Source organism: Acanthochromis polyacanthus, chromosome 10 (genome assembly GCF_021347895.1).
Source record: "Acanthochromis polyacanthus isolate Apoly-LR-REF ecotype Palm Island chromosome 10, KAUST_Apoly_ChrSc, whole genome shotgun sequence".
NCBI classification, from domain to species: Eukaryota; Metazoa; Chordata; class Actinopteri; family Pomacentridae; genus Acanthochromis; species Acanthochromis polyacanthus.
Genome location: NC_067122.1, coordinates 7,193,272 through 7,210,671, shown reverse-complemented (window position 1 = coordinate 7,210,671; position 17,400 = coordinate 7,193,272). Strand labels below are relative to the sequence as shown.

Genomic DNA, 17,400 nt, shown 5'->3' with positions numbered 1-17,400 from the left:
CAATTGATTTAGATATTGAGCCAATGTTTTTGCCACTGTAGATATTTAGATTCCTATCCATCACACAGTATCACCAGGGAAGCTCTCACTCCTGATTTCGTTTCCTAGCATCACAGTGGCCACAAACATACAGCCAGAGTCATAAACTACTATCTTTAAGAACAACAGAGCCTTGATCTCAACATGCTCTCAGCCAACAGACACTATTGTGTGTGTGTGTGTGTGTGTGTGTGTGTGTGTGTGTGTGTGTGTGTGTGTGTGTGTGTGTGTGTGTGTGTGTGTGTGTGTGTGTGTGTGTGTGTGTGTGTGTGTGTGTGTGTGTGTGTGTGTGTGTGCGTGGCTGTGTGTGTGTTCATAGGAAGTATGATGTGGGGCAGGATTTGGGAGGGATGTGGGGCATTGTCTTTTTATTGTTTTTTATTGTTTGTTTTTAACTTGTTAAGCACTTTGTGTTACTTTTTGTATGAAAAGTGCTATAGAAATAAACTTTGATTGATTGATTGATTGATTGATTGATTGATTGATCACTTAGTCAATCTGATCAGATAGAGACAGAAAACACACAGTGACGGCAATAAATCCACAGAACAGCTGTGACAAAGAAGACAGAAAGGCCTTCCTGCAAACTTCACTGGAAAATTGTGCACAAGTGTACTGAGGAAAAGTGGTACTGTTGTAAGGGAAAACTGTAGTCACAATGAATATTAATTTGATTTAGGGTTTTGTTTGTTTGCTGCACTTGAAGTGATAAAAACAATTCATGGCATCAGTTTTTCAAACATCTTCATTTCATTTTTGGAGCACAAAACTTTTGCAAAATTCTGTTCAGATTTTTAAAAGATACATGAGTAACATAAAAATGCATGGTGAAACAAGGTGTCTTGTGACTCACCCTTATTCAGTGGGTACTACCATCTTCTTTAAAGTTTTATGGATGAAGCCCATAGGCTGGGAAGGCTTGCTAGTCTAGCTGACCCATAATGATAAACAACTTGGCTGTCGGCTTTGTGCTTTGTACAAGCTAATTCAGCAAAGCCAATCAACAAATAACTCGGAGTAGCTGACAGCAACATTTTTTGTACAAGGCACTGTCATTGGTAAACATTTGACTTAAATGTTTTCACAACAGGATACTGATGGTTAGCTGGCAAGTGGACTATCCAATTATAGAGCTGGACAGAATTTGAAAGGGTGAAATGATTTGGTTTATATTGACAAAGAATGCTTAGTTCTGTTAAGTTAATCTGTTGTTCAGGAGCTTCCAATATGCCTGTCACAGCATTTTGTGTGCTCTTTAAATGCTATATGATAACTAATGTTAGGTGCACAGACAGAATTGTGTTGTTGGTATTACCATGAAACACACGTAGGATTGAAACTAGCATTCGTATTTTTGATGCACATACAGAAAGCTGAAGGAAATGACCAAATTCAAGAAATGTGGAGGTATTTGCCTTTCTATAAAAGAGTGAGTTAATGAGATTCATGGGAGATGGAAAGAAACTTTTTGAGATAAGTTCAGAGGTAGCAAACATTTAGCTGTTTCGCTGTTTCCACTTCTGTTGTTTTTCACCTCCAGACAACATGAAACATGGTGGGTACCAGACTCCTCTTCATTTTTCCATCGGCGTTGTTGTTTCTTCTTTTTCTTCCGTTAGTTTTTTTAGTTGTTAGCAAACAACAAGCTTTGTTTCCAGCTCCTTCTACTTTGTCTGTCATGCATATTGTCGCCTATACTATGGTGTTCTGATGACACTATGAAACCTAGTGAAATTGCTGTGAAAGCAGTTAAGGAAAACAAATCTGTAAAGGTTGGTATGTGTATGCTGTCGCTAGAATATTAACATGAGAATATAACAAAGGTTGTCATGGCTGTGATAGGTGTATTGGTGACAAGAAATGTTGCTAAGACTGGTAAAAATACAGTGTCAGTTGATTTTCCATCTGAACTTTGGGATTTTGTCAATAGGAGGTTTTTTGATTTGGGCTTCCAACTGCAGTAGTTCATGCTTATCCACATTTTTCAAATGAGGGGGTTAGAAGCAGAGTGGTCTACCCCACAAAAAAATCTGACCTGAGTTTTATATAATTTCTGTAAGATTTTATGGTCTAGATTTTAGCGGCAATGCGGTCTAACCCACAGCCCAAAGTATAGCATTAAAGTGGTGCTTTGAATGTTAGACCATCCTTGAAAACACAAAACTTTGAACTCATTTTTCACAAAGACTACAGAAAGTGTGTTGGACTACTGTGCTTCCAAACCTTTCAACTAAGAGATAATAAAGTGACATTTCCATACTGTGCATTATGCATTCTCATAATGTGCCAGGTGTGCAAAAGGTGTCATGGCTGATGTAGTAATAGAGTGATTGGGCAACTTACTCCATCTTTGGGTATTGTCTCACTTTATTAACATGTCCCCTATTATCTGTCTCTCTGGACTTACACTCACACACCCAGACGTAGAGACACATGCTCTCCTCTCTCACTCGGGCCCGGCCTCATCTCAGGATGAGGGTAAACAAGCTAATGTTTAGATTTCACGGAAGTGGAAACTGATCTGGCCGAGTCGGCCCTGTCACTCAGCAATGTGCCTGTTTATGTTTTTCTCTTCAGTAAGTATCTGCAAGTGGCGGCATATGTGAGCATTCAGCTCTTTGTGTGTGTGTGTTTTTGTTAGGGTGTGTGATGGCGCACATGCGTCAGTATAAAGCCTTTGTGTATGGGCACAGAGGGAAGGTGCAAACAGGTTGTTGTGGGAGTAGTGATGCCCTCGGCTGACACAGACCAGAGTGCTGTACTGCAGAGCAAGGTTAGAGGGTTAGCAGGTACGTTGAGCTTAAAGTCAGAGTTTTCAGTGTCACAAAGGTGGCTCTCTTTTTTTCCTGATTGGATCTCTATGGTAATATGTGCTGTGTAGCTAACCTGCTCTGGAGCAGGTTATGTTCAGAGTTTAAGATTTAAATCGGCTGGAAGAAGCGTCTCCCTTTAGCCAAAGCATTTCCTGATGTCTATTTATGAGCGATACAGATTCTGAGGGAAAATGTTTTATCTGCACACAATTTAAGTTGTATGTTACTAAAACCACTAAATAAAACTGCGTAGTTACAGTATCGCACACTGTATGCATCACGTTGCCATGGAAACCCAACATACAATTTGTTTGCAATGCAGAAATCACAATAATATGCCCATCTGCACTGTTGGTACTGCAGCTGATAGAAAACATTGATTTTTCTACTGCTATTTATTACAGAGAATATTCAGTCAATAACATTAGTTTCACTTTCATTTGGCCAAAAGTTAAAGTGATGTTATGCATTACAGGATGTTGTCAGACCTACATGATACAATAACGTATTTGAATATAGCATTGATGGGTAAAATAAACATATTATGCACATTTCTAACAGTTTTCTGCCAGCATTCCTGTCTTGTATCATTTTCAGTACTAGCAGCGCTGTTTCCGTTCTAATTTTTAAAAATTTCTCATTGTTCTCCATTAAAACAACCAGTTGACTGAAGCAGCTGCACACGATTGTTTCGTTTTGTTGATCGTACCACTTTTATGTGAACACGCACAGAGTTGGAAGCAGAAATCCTGAAGTAACAGAGGAATTTAAAAACCACCTTCCTGATACCCGTTAACTCTGGCTGAGGCTTTAGTTTTTGTTGAGCTGACTTACAGAAATGAAGCACTGCTATTTCAAACTTCCTTCGTAGTAAAGCCCTCAGCGCCTTGGGACGATGATGTTGACGACGGTGTCCAAAGAGATGATGTAGGTGTAGATAACCGTGATTGTGGAATTGATGGTGAAGCTGGTGATGCTGGTGGGGGTGATCTTGAAAGCCTCTTTAGTGCCGTAACCGCACCCTGCTGCAATCATGAGTCACAATCTAGACCTGAATTTTGATCTTAAGGCTACCTGTAACTTAAAATCCTGTCAGTCTGTTTTCTCCACGGTAGTGAACTCTCTCTCAAAATATTGTCTTTTTTCCAATGTGTCTAACAGTGTTTTATGCGAGTGATTGATTAATTCACTGACTTCCCCATAGTAAACAAGTACATTTGCTGGGACTTGTTTGAAGTAATCTATCACAGTGAAACATCTGTCTGATTTGAAAAGTCTTAAGAGAAGTGATGCAATAACTGTAGCCATGATTTTTATTGTGATGGAACGTCTTATCTTAGGCAACTCTAAGTCTTTGTGAGTAGAATGAATAAACATGGCTCTTGTCGTCCTCTGCACATATGTGGAAAAAAAAATCAAGAAAAGAAGAGGACTTCAGGGACCATTGTTTTGAAGAATCTGACTGGCTGGGACTCACCTTATGGCAATTTTAAAGGTCTCTGCTCATGTTTTTGGACATTGCAGCTCATTGGAAACGAATAAAACAAGCCTAAGGCCCCGTCCACACGAAGACGAAACGCTGAACAGTTTCAAAAATAGGGCTGCGACTAACGGCGCGTCGACGAATCGTCTGAGCACGATACATCATCAAAAGCGGAAGTGAACGCGCAATGCAACAGAAATCTCCGTCCGACCGGAGCACGGAACACGGACGGACATCGGCGCTATATATTATGTATGCATGATGCAGCGCAGACATCCGCGATCTATCATAAGCGTGGATGTATGCGTTTACTATACAGCTGTATCTAAACGCGGACATCCGCGTAATATATGCACGATGCAGCGCTGACGTCCGTCCGTGTTCCGCGCTCCGATGGGACGGAGATTTCTGTTGCATTGCGCGTTCACGTCCGCTTTTGATGACGTATCGTGCTCAGACGATTCGTCGACGCGTCGTTAGTCGCAGCCCTATTTTTGAAACTGTTCAGCGTTTAGTCTTCATGTGGATGGGGCCTTAAGCTTGTTTTATTTGTTTCCAATGAGCTGCAATGTCCAAAAACATGAGCAGAGACCTTTAAAATTGCCATAAGGTGAGTCCCAGCCAGTCAGATTCTTCAGAACAATGGTCCCTGAAGTCCTCTTCTTTTCTTGATTTTTTTTTTCCTACATACATGCAGAGGACAACAAGGCCTGTCAGAGAAACACAAAGCACTCAGGGTTGCGTGTTCGGAGCCGCCTGAATGGCACCAGGCCTAACGAGAGCTCGGCAGGGACCCCGAGGTGGGCCTGGCACCTGCAGTCTGTCTCTGAGGGGAAGTGAGGCCTCTCTGTGCAGGGAAAAGATGTGTGTGGAGTGTTTCTTGATGCTGCAAATAGATTCTTTGTATATGCATATGAGTTTGTACATGTGTATATCTATGCAGTGGGTGCAGTTAGGATATCACTGTCCCCTACCAGGACTTTAACCCTTCTGAACCTCAAAACCAGCTGTCGAGTGTAAAGGTAGTTTTTATCTTTAAAAATTCCACCTCTGATCGGAGTTTGAAACTGTAAAAAAGGAAAGAATTGTCAATCGTTCAACATTGCGACAGCCTGTAACTAATAATGTGTCCATCAGTAAAGAATAACCAAAAATTTGTTTGAAAATCACTTTATGCTATGTCTTACAGTCATTTGAGAAAAAAACTACTCAAGTGAACTGCAGGCGGTGTTTACAGTGAACAGAGAAGAGAGGCAAAAATGAGACTAAGAGGAAAATTAAGCATACTTGATTAATAAAATGATTGCAGCCTGGCTCAAAAACCATACACAGAGGAGCAAGTTGTCAGTGAGTTGTTGGAAGATGTGTTTAATGTTTGGTTATCGAGTTTGTAAAAATGTGAATAGTTAAATAACTGTGGTATGTAGAATCACAATTTTTTCCATCATTGGTAACACCTGTGGGCACATGGAAAATGTACAGATAGATTTCAGTTTTCTTTTTCATTTTTATTTAAAAATCCGACTGAAGAAATGAGCCCTCAGTGAGTAAAAATGTGCCAGGAGCAAAACAGTGATAAAAAACTGTTAGGAAGGTTAACATATGTTAATCAGAGTAGTGTGATGATTGCTTAGAGAAACAGAAACTATTCACTGTACTTCACTTTTAAATGAAAATCCTCCATTCCAGTTTCCATTAGCTTGTAGTACCAAATATATGCTTAAGCAATTCAACATGGAATGATATGTAGGCTGCTGAAAGCCAGTATTCTGTGTGGATTTTGTAGTTGAACTCATCAAAAGTGTGGGACACTGGCATGCAACATACATCATACTGGAGGTGTCAAAATCAAGATCCCATTATAGTTCTGCATATCTTTATTTGCATCTTAATTAGGAATAAGTAGCAGTGAGTGGGTAAGTCCCTCCATCAGATTGTAAGCTCTGTCTTATTAAGAAACCCTAATTTTTGCACCAAGACACAACTCCTACTTTTATCAGAATATATTGTCATTTCAACCTATGTAATCGCCCAATATCTAGATATATTGAGGTACTGGTGACACTAATATATGAGTCTGATGTCACCGTTCTTTTCCTGTAAGGTTGGCTTAGATTTGTGCTGTTGGTCTTTGCTTATAAGTGAAAGTCAGCCGTTTTATATTTCCTCAACATATGCGCTTGCACACATAAGCACATATGCACCATAAGAATACATGCGTGTGTATACTGTACCACAGGGATACATAATGAGGGTGACAGTAGCACTGAAACCTCTGAGTGGTGAGTGAGGCAAATGAACAGAGTCAGGAGAACTGCTGCAGGAAAAACGTTCAGTCACTGGTTACTGCTGCCGATTTGTTTGAGGCAGCAGTTCGACCAGTGTGTGAGGGTGCCCACAGGCTCGGGGGCAGATTATGGAAACCAGACCCGGCGAGTTTACACCGAACGCAAGGCCCCGTAGAATTAAACTGCGAACTGCGGACAGCTCACAGGAAACGCCTCTTTGTAAAGCAAACATACATGTATTTTATGGCAGCCGCTTTACTGCGTTTTTATTTTGGGCTCCAATGAATCGACATTTCAACATGGCCTCGGTCTAATTTCCTCTGCTTTTCTTCACCTTTTTTTTCTGGTGGACAACTCTTCCCACATGCAAACACACACACATGCACACACACATACACATACATTGCCCACCTACTCGTATCAAAATAAGACTTCTTTTTTGGCGGTGGCCATTTTTATTTTCGTGGAGGTGTGAGGGCCAGCCATTCCGTGTTGTTTTGACAGATTCTGCAACTTTATTGCAGCCTCCAGGGCAGCTGTAGGGGTGTGAGGCCCACGCCTCCCCCGTCCTCACCCTCCACCCCAGACTCAAAAGGAGCAGCAACACAGCTGCTGCTGCTACTTCGTCCCCCCCGGCTCCCCTCATCTCAGCTCCTTCACCTGGTCTCCATATGATTGCGACCCTCAAAAGCATCCACATGCACATGCACATGCACATGCACATGCACATGCACATGCACATGCACATGCACGTACACACACACACACACACACACACACACACACACACACACACACACACACACACACGCCATAAAAGGTAAAAGAGGTGTGACATCTAATTCTGTAATGACTGTAGCTGCACCATGCATACACACACTCTCATACACACACACCTACACACACACACACACACACACACACACACACAACTGTGGTCTTTCTGGGCCTGGAGTCTGACTCCTGCTGGGGCGGCACATTTTAAAAAATAAAATGTGTGAATTCATGACAGTCTAGGACTTAAACACCAAACTGTTTCTGTATTAAAGAAAAACTCTGGTTTATTACAGCATAGGTCCTTTTTTTGCAATAATAGCAACAGACTGACTAATTTAATTGGTGAAATCTGGGAACACAGCAGCGTTGCCTAAAAGAAGCAGTGGGTTTCATGAAAATTTAAGGCCCTAAATTAGTAAGAAGTCAAATTTGGGAGAAAAAAAAATTGTCAGAGTTTGTACACTTGAGCAACGTATGATTTCATGCAAATTCAGTGATTTAAAGAAGTTTCTGCTCTAATACAAATGATTGCCGAACCATGGACATCTAAGTGCAATGAATTGTGAATATTCTCTTGTTTAGGTTTTTGGATAGAGTTTTGTTAAGCCCCCTGCTGAAAATGTTTCTATTCACGTTACTGCAAACCTTTTATAAATGAGTGTTTTAAATATAATTTAAAGTCATCGTAGGAGCTTCAGTAGAATTTAACTGAATTCAGCCATACATGTTCAAACTGGAAACCAGTTCTGAATAATTATGATACAGATAGCCGCACCCTGCAAGCTGACAGGATCGGTCCCTTTGTTGTACTACGTATGAAGTCCACTGAGTTTGGTGTAAATGCTCCTCCATGCTTATTCTGCTCGTCATGTGTCATCCAGCGTATAAGAAACACCATGTGGACACGTTAACAAGGCAAACATACACAAAAGAAACCTTGATTTTCATCAGAGAGGATGTTTGAATTTAAATTTCAAGATGGTCTTCCAAAAACTAGACATATTTGTTTTATGAAAGGTCATGGCAGTGTGAAATTATTGTGCACAAAACACTTGAAATAATTTAGCAGCAGTTCTTTTTTGTGTCAAAACTGTCATCTTCTAAAAGAAAACGTCACCTTTTCAAGTGGTTTGTGTGTCATTTTAAAAGCTACAAATCTTGACTTCCTCCTGGCTGTGCAGGGTATGTGGGACAGTAGGGGGTTAACAGCGCCAGAGTTATTTGGTTCTTGGACACGGTGGCCTCGCCTGCCGGATGCAAGTTTGACTCAAGGGCAAAATCCAGAGTGAAAGCCTCTCATGTTTTTGACTGGTTGCCAACTCTGCTCTCTCTCTCTGCTGCTCAGTGCTCTCCTACTCTCTCCCCCCTGTCACTCTCATCCCTCTGCTATCCCTTCCCCTCCCTCTCTGATTTACTCTCTCTTTCTCTCAAGTCTGTTCCTCCTCTGATCCTCTCCCACATCAAAATCAAGACTGACATAAAGCAGGTCCAGTGTTCCTCTGAAGACAGCGTGGCCTCGTCCAAAATTATGTCATCTTTGCGGAGTGATGTGGTGTGCAAAGTCTTCAATAGATATCGTAAATCTAACAGACAGGATTTGACAGAAGTGAAAAACAGAGCACGCTGATAGCTTGTTTTGTGCTGTGACATGCAGCAGTGTGGAGAAATGAAGCTCAACAGTTTTGTGACACACTTTGAGAGGTTTTTGTTTTTCCTGCAATGAGGCAAAGAGTTTGGTAAAGGGAACTGTCGAATCCAGATGTGGTTTACTAAATCCAATTCTGGTTGACCCCAAAATATGTGAAAATCAATAGTTCCTCTTACAACAAGCTGAATAACCAAATGTGCCCATAATAAAAATGGACATGTAGAGTAATCATTGCTATAATGTCAGGTCATGAGTGCCTGGTCTTTGTGGTTCGAAGTTGTGCACATGGAGCATTACACAAAACACCGGTGAGATGTCTGATCAACAATACATGGCATGCCACACACCCATTTGCGGCTGAATTACCTTACTTTCGGTATGATAGCAAGTGAAAGCTAATGCGGGCTGAGTAATAATTGGCATCTTTTATGTAATGGAAGATGCAGTAAACAGTGCATTTCACAGAAGTGACATTGATGCTATATGGTTTTGTAATAGACGCATGTTGCACAATTAATTTAAGGTTTGGGAGAGCTCGCCTCTATGAAAACAATGTCCCTCCCAAACTGTAGAAAAAGCAAACTGGATGTAGATTCACTGACTCTTTGACCCTTTGTCTTTGAAACTGAGCTACTCCCTACAGAGGACGAGATGTCCATAAGGGCACAACCTCAACCTTGACTTTTCCACATCCCGAATTTTAGCAGCTGGTTTCACTGCTAGCAAACCAGGTTTTCAAAATAACAGTGTTGCCTAAAATATTGTTGTTAATCTGACATTAACCAACATTCCCTAGTATTTAGTCAGTGCACTGTTAAAAATGTCCAAATCTGAGCTCCAGACATAGACCTCTGTGACCTCTCTGTGAGCTTTTGGTTCCCATCATGCTCTCTGCATTTTTTGTGTGGTGTGTGCTCTGCAAAAATCCAGGGTGGCCCATCTCCGAGTCAGTGTGACTCACCAAGGCTTCTGAGGATTGCGGACTGACAGGTTAGGAAACCACGAACAGCAAATGCCTCCGGGCAGGGAACAAAGTCAACTCATGTCTCCTCAGGCAAGCCACTTATTCAGCCAGACAGCTTTCTATCATGCTATACAATAAAAAAAGCACCAGCAAAAAGCCTTATTAAGGCAAGAGAGGTTTCACCAAATGTGCAGGGAAGAACTTCGTTATCATGTTCAGCATCAGGAACCTCGTGTTTTACTTTATTCTTCATTTGATCTGAAAGCAGCGTGAGTAACAAAGCAGATCTGATCTTGATTTAGCCACGCCACGTCTAAGCCTCCATCTAAGAATAAAACACCTGAATTGCGGGGGTGTCCGATTGTAAACAGTTTGTAGACATAGCTCATAGTAGGTCAGATTGAAGCTGGCCAAGAATGTGCTTATGAGCAATGCTCCAAGGAGAGGATTCCCAGCATTCCTCAGTGGTTAAGGAGAGGTACCGGCCTTCACAGATAGGAAGTCGTCTGTCATTAGGGGGTAATCACTTCTTGAGGAGGGTTGCAATGCCTGGAATGATTACTGTTGTTATCGGCAGTGAAACTTGGCGCAGAGAGCACGGATGAGGTTTTTTTTCCTTTTCTGTCTCTGTTTTCTCTCTTTGTGTGTTTTGATCAGCTTGACCGATCCGTTGTAGGTCCCTCATGTTTTCTCCTCATTGCACTGCACAGTTTGTTGTTCATGGTGCACATTCACCCAGATTTAGTGGTGTATAAATGCGTCAGTGTTGACTTAAAACGAGTTGGTATTTCTTACCTAGGGGCATTTCTAATTACTAATGGCTCATGTGTAATGATGCCTATCATGTCAGTGGTGCAACAAGGTGGATGCAATTCGTCATGCAGACTTGTGTTAGAACAACAGAGAATTTACCCAACTGTGGTGGCTTGCTGTCTCCCACGCCACTTATCTGTGTTTGTTTGTAGGGTTTAGGTCCTGCAATCCTTTCAAGTGGGTTGTCTGGGTTTCTTGGTCTAGCTGTTTTTGTCCTCCCCGCTCTTAGCTCCTTCCCTCACTCTTTCTTTTCTTGCCTTCTGCCAGTCGAGCCAAGACTTCAGGTGGAATGATGCTGTTACGAAAGGAGCCCGTCAACGCTTGCCCAACATGCCAAGCCAAGTATTTGTCTTTTTGGGTCCCCTCTTACCTCCTCCTCCTCCTCCTCTTACTCCACCCCGCCACCACCTCCCCCGGATCCTTGAGAACAGGAAGTGTATCTTGTTAAGTGATGGATGGGCCCCCTGCTCTTGCTGAGAGGAAAGAAAAAAAAGCCTTTCTTTCCCTCCAGGGCAGTCAGATGAGTTTAGCAGTCTCAAAGCTGAGGGTCGGCTCTGCTTTTTGGGAGCGCCTTGGAACCCTTGGTGCCTGAGCGCCTAGAAGCCACAGGAACTTCTGCATTATGTGTGTGGGGAGAATTAATGGCTGATAAAGTAGCAAGTGACATTTTTTCCTTGAAAAAATTGATCCCAACTTAAGAAGATCAATCCAAGGAGTGTTTACCGGATTTATATGTGCTTAACCGCATGCTCACGTATGTGAATGTGTTTGTCAGCATGCGTGGGAGCGACTGTCTGTGTGAGTTATTTAGCCGGGGGTCACCAGGTTTGTGTTGGCACACAGCCGTCCAATACTTCCAGGGAGAGCAACTCAGGAAGTGTCCCTGGCACGTCCTCTGCATAATGCAATATGCTGTGCAGCAACTGGCTCAACCTGCTGTGACAAACAACCACAGACTAAAGTCCCCACTACACCCATCTCACCTCCTGCACGCTGGTTTGTACCTACAATATCCATTAATCCGCCGGCAGAACCATAACAACAAGCTTAATCCCACAGGTCTTGTTTCATAATTGCTCTGCCAGATGTACCTTAACAAGTCTCAAGCCTTTACTGGTTCATAATTTTAGTGTTTGGGGGCTACCGTACTATGTTAACGTGCTTTAATGTTCGAAAACAGATCCTTTTTTTTGCTGTCTGAATAGTTTTAGCTCCTGACTCTTTAACACCCATCTCCTGTAAAGCCCATTCTGCTCTGATTGTTTTGCTGCCCAGTCTGTCTCCACTTTAGTTGCATCCAACAACTCAGCACTTGAATACCTCGAAATTGCTGTCTTGTTTCTTTAAGACATGACAAATCCACAACTACATTTAAAGGTTGTATCTCCAGATTTCCCAAACAAAATGGGAACTGTCCCATCTTTCAGGAGTAACTATTTCCAAAATCCAGAACTGAACTGTTCCCTGTTTAAGAAGCAGTCTCAACAAAATGTAGGAAACACAATAGAAGGTTGACATTGTAATGCTGAGAAATAGTGGTAAAAATCAAAATTTAATCACTAATTTCGTGTCTTTTGTCCTTGTCATTCACTCTAAAGAAAAGAGGCCCTTCCCGACATGGTGATTCCACTAACTAAAGTCTTTCTCGTGTCATGCTCCAATCTATAAAATATATAGAAACAATGGACATAGCTACAGTTGTCGAGTCCATTTTGAAGCTATGAGTTTGGAATTTGGCAATCTTGGTTTTATCGAAACTGGATGAAATGATCAAAGGGTGGATTTGACTGAAAACTTGAGGACATCACATTACATATAAAGTAGTCACACCCTAAAACATGCTCTGTTTTATTGTCTATTTTACTCTAAATGGGATCATGATTTACAAACTGAACATCATGCTGAATCTCAACAAGCCTTGAAACTAGCAATTGAGATAATACACTTATTAGGGTAGTGTTTACTGAGGTAACAGGAGAACAAGAGGTAACTTCCTCTCAGGTAGGCTTGGTCTTTCTAATTTTGCAGACCTGTTTCATGCATAAAAGCTATAAGACACACTAAAAGAATAGGGGGAAACCCAAAAGGCATAATATGGTCTCTTTAATTTAATGCTACAGCCCTCCAACCTGCCATCAATCCATCTCCCAGCAGGTTCCCCCCAATAGCAACCCTTTCCCCTCTTTGAAAGATGGTGACGTTATTCCTTTCTATCCGTTTTATGACGATAGTTTGTCATTCAAAGCCACACACCTCTCCATAAACCAGTGGAAGAATCCAGAGACCTGAAAAACATTTCCTCTCATGATCCATTGCTCCTTTGTCAGCCGTGTCTCTGTTGTGGTTACCTAAGGGTAGATACTAGTGTTTGTCTCCAGTTTCCGTCCTCTCATGCGCCGTACACATACACAGGAAAAGCAACAGATAAAAGGCAGGGAAACTGACCATCACCCTAGTAAACTGGAATTAGTTATCCAGAGGGGAAATAAAAGAAAGCAATAAAACAAAAATCTTGCAATTTCCTCTAGGACACTTCACGCAGATGGACTTAAAATGCAGCATGGCAAAGACCATTTGGTGGTTTCTGTCTCCTATAGGCCAGTTTAGTCACTGAACCTCTATCATAGTTCCTTTTTAAAACTCAACTGTGGTGGAACTATAGATGTTTAAATTAACTTCTTTTCTGAACACTGTATATGTTGATAAATGTTCAAGCAATTAGTTAACGATTTGGTAAAGAAAATGTGAGAAAACAAATTGCTGAATTTTCTCATAGCCCAAGTTGACATCTTTGAAATCATTAAATTGCCGGTGTTGCCTAACGAATAATGTAGTATAACACAGAGGGAAGCAGATCTACCTCAAACTTTATGCCTCTAGTTTCTTAATATTTAATTTTGGAAAGCTGGCACTAGCAAATATTTGCCATTTCTGCTTGATGAGTTTTTTAATGATTAATAAGTAATCGAAATTAGCAGCATTATCAAAGTTTGACCAAAGCACACAGATTGCCTCTGCAAAGAGTAGATATTTGAGTTTTTCCTATGAGTTAGCTGAGCTCCAAACTTGTGCAGATTGTCCTGGTCTGCATGTGAAAACAAACAGAATGACAGATTGTAGACGTTCATAATTCATGTATATAAAAGAAACAAGGAGACTGTCGGGCTTGCCCAGGACACGGTGCATGTAGAGTAGCAGGAATAGAGGAGTGATATGTAAACAAGAGTTCAAAGGCTGCTGGTCGAGTCCCTCCAACCTTCACTGATCATTCCTGACGTGACCTCCTGCATGGCTTGTGTCTGCATGTATCTCCGGCCTCGTCTCTGCTGGCCAGGGTTTGGCTCCGCTGGGGCCTCTCTGGCCCCGAGCCAGGGGCTCCACTGTCCTAACAACAAGGACTCACTGAGTCTTGGGAGAGGAACAACAATGAAACTGAGTTCCAGCTGATGTTTGTTTTTCTGTTGATCCTTCATTCCGTTGCTGACATTAAATGCTAGTCCACGCTGAGTGAAATGTGTTCAGTTATTTTCCAAACCCACCGTTCTTTGGGCTGGTTGGCTCGTCAAACGGTGTACCACACCGCAGCTTGTCACGGCCTGGCTCAGGACAGCAGATGGAGACAAGGCATATTTGTCCGTCCGTCTGCCTGTCTGTGTTTGAGAGGCGCCTGCCACTTAATGACGTCTGACAAGCGAGACAGCGGCAGCTTTGGGTACTCAAGGACTGTTTTGGGGTCACGGAGATGTGATCTGTAGGAAGTGGAGGGTTTATCAGATAACGTCAACATTGTCTCCACGCTGACTGCCAGAATTGGAAAACTTAAATTTCACAGTTTCTAGCTCAGGCATTTGGTTCATGGTCGTGTCTAAAGACGCGTACAATCAATGCTGGAATGGAACAAGTTTCAGTTCATAACGAGCCAGCAGTTAGGAGGTCAAAGGTGTCAAGTCTCAGTATCCTGACAGTATCATTGTGTCGCCAAAGTGATTATGTAAAAGAAAGAGCTGGAAAGTTATAGTAAACTTTGAATCAAAGAGTTGCATTTCACTTGAGCATGACACTTTGTGAAGTATGACTTTAAAATAAATGCACTCTCTCTTCATCTGTCCCACAGGCTCTGATGCGTCCAGGTCGCCTTGACCGAATCGTCTATGTACCTCTTCCAGATGCTCCAACCCGGCTGGAAATATTTTCTCTCCAGTTCCGTAACATGCCAGTGGCAGAAACAGTGTCTCTTGGTGATTTGGTGACTCGAACCAATAAGTATTCTGGAGCAGAGGTGAGCTACATTTGTGTATGTTTTATTACTTTGTATTGTAAATTTAGAAAGAGTTCAAAATGAAAGAAGAAAGGTTCCACTGTGAGGACTTCAGTTTACATCTGATGAATTCACAGGCTGGAGTAGAACTAAGATCGAAAGCCAATAACGATTTCGTTTGTTGCACAGAGACACCACATCGTTTTTGTTTAAACTACACCACTACAAACCACTACACTATAAAGACAAGAAGTGAAAATTAGACTTTTTCTTCAGACAAGTAAAAAAAAACGTATATAAATGACAGTTTATCACACTTGCAGAAACACAATGTTGGAAAAAAAATGTTTTTTTTTGTTTTGCAAAGCTTTAAGATTTCATCTGATTGTTAAAATAAGTAAAGGCACCTAGTGTTCTCTCAACAGATTGAGGCAGTCAACTATTCATACTAGTTTTTTTGCCAGTTCAAGCTGAAAAATAGATTCAGTATCATACTTAATGTCATGTTTAGTAATGCAATGAAACTTGTTTCCAAGGATTCAATCTTATATTCTGCATTCTTAAGCTGACTTTTTCACAATTTCCGACTGCCAAATAAATAACTGTGACTGTCGGCTGCATTGCAGGGAGATGTTACTGTGCTTTTCCATGATGTCTGTGTCGTGTCTGTGCTGTGTCACTGACTTCGTGATCTCACAGTGGACTGGGAGTAATCGTACAAACACTCCTTTGTGTGACAGATTTGTCTCCCTACGTTTGTCTGCCGCGTGATTCACATTGTGTTAAGCAGAGAAACTGCTACTGTTCTCTGGGACAAAAATACCTAAGAAATTGTAAGAGTTTTCTGTACAGGGTCTGGTTATGCTTGCCCATGACCTATAAATTGACCCATAGTTCATACACAGTTTGACAGAAAAAAGCATTCCTGTAAGATGTACAGTATATCTTTTCCACTGAATGTAAATCCCCGCTGTATATTTAGACTTCAAGGGTTATGGACACTATAGAAATGTCATGCTGGTCTTCTGACAAGCTTGGAAAACAACCATTTATAAGCGACTCAAACGCTAGCGTGCCTTGGCATGCTGTGAAAACACAGATTTTATTGTTGTCACAGTCGTACTTTCTGTGTGACATGTTTGTAAGTACCGCTGTGTGCAAAAAATCTGTGTTCTTTCTTTCATTTGATGTAGTGCAGGAGCCAAATGAGGTTCGATGTAAACACAGAAATCTTCTCAAAGGACCTAAAGAAACCAAAGTTTTGAAATTTGAATCTTTTATCCACTGTAGTCAAATAAATACTGGTTATAGAAACATTTTGGAGGGCTCTTCTCATAGATTTGAAGTAGAAATCTTAAAGGGGCCAACATTTTAGAGTGGTTTTCCTGGTAAGTGCTGCCATGAATCCAGTGTCTCTAAAATGCATTGTACATAATACAGAATTGTTTGTTCTTTTACCGAAGGACAGCTCTCCATGTTGCTTTAAAAAAAGCACACATTTTTCTTCTTCAGTGATTGCAAGGCGTGACTCACTTTGCCACTGTGCTTCATTCCGAATTGTTGGACAGTTTCAGGAGCGTCTTCTTCTGCCGTGTTTCTGTTGCCAGATTGGTATCAGATTGTGTCCGATCTTTTCTGTAAATCTTTGAGACCAACAATGTCGCATTCACTCCCACTTCAGACCATAACTTGCCAATACACGTGAACAGCAAAGTGTAACTGCATTAAAACGTGCTTTATTTTCACCACATTTAAACAATGAATGCATTCTTCTTGTCTGTGTGGCCGTGTGGAACAACTGCAAACACTTTGATTTCAGTCGTGCGTCATTTAAAGCAGTTCTGCTCGAGCATAACCCATCCGTTAGTCTGAGCTGATTGTGTTCAGACCCACTGATATTGTATGAGACTTTTTTACCACAAAAACCTAAGGCCCAATTGGAATTGACTCTACATTCTAGGACTATGATCTTGAAGGACCAAGACCTCTAGTTTCAGGAGCGAAAAGGTGATGCCAGCTTTTGATCAAGAAGTTCAGGGATTGCCACTATTTTCTTCAAAGCAGCCCTTTTGTACACTGCTTCTAAAGTTCTTGCCACTTCAGGAACAAACTCTGGAACTCTGGTTCTGACCATCAACATGTGCACATCTGTGATTTTCCCTTAGACCTCAAACTCGAGCAAACTCCAAATTTTTCATCAAACTGACCCTTCACGTCGAAGATCATCGTTGAAACATCTTGTTAATGGGGTAACCAATGTGTGTTTGTCCCCCCAGAAGCAGCCTGTCGCTCTCAACCCAAACTAGTCACCAGATTT

The 17,400-nt window shown here is 41.5% G+C and overlaps 1 protein-coding gene across 1 annotated transcript in view; it reads left to right on the top strand.

The window, feature by feature from the left end:
- Positions 1 to 17,400, top strand: part of spata5 (spermatogenesis associated 5) — a 127,744-nt gene that overhangs the window by 88,342 nt on the left and 22,002 nt on the right. The window contains exon 16 of the mRNA XM_022189722.2: positions 14,940 to 15,104. Coding sequence (XP_022045414.2) covers positions 14,940 to 15,104 — 165 coding nt within the window. The remainder of the gene's footprint in view (positions 1 to 14,939; positions 15,105 to 17,400) is intronic.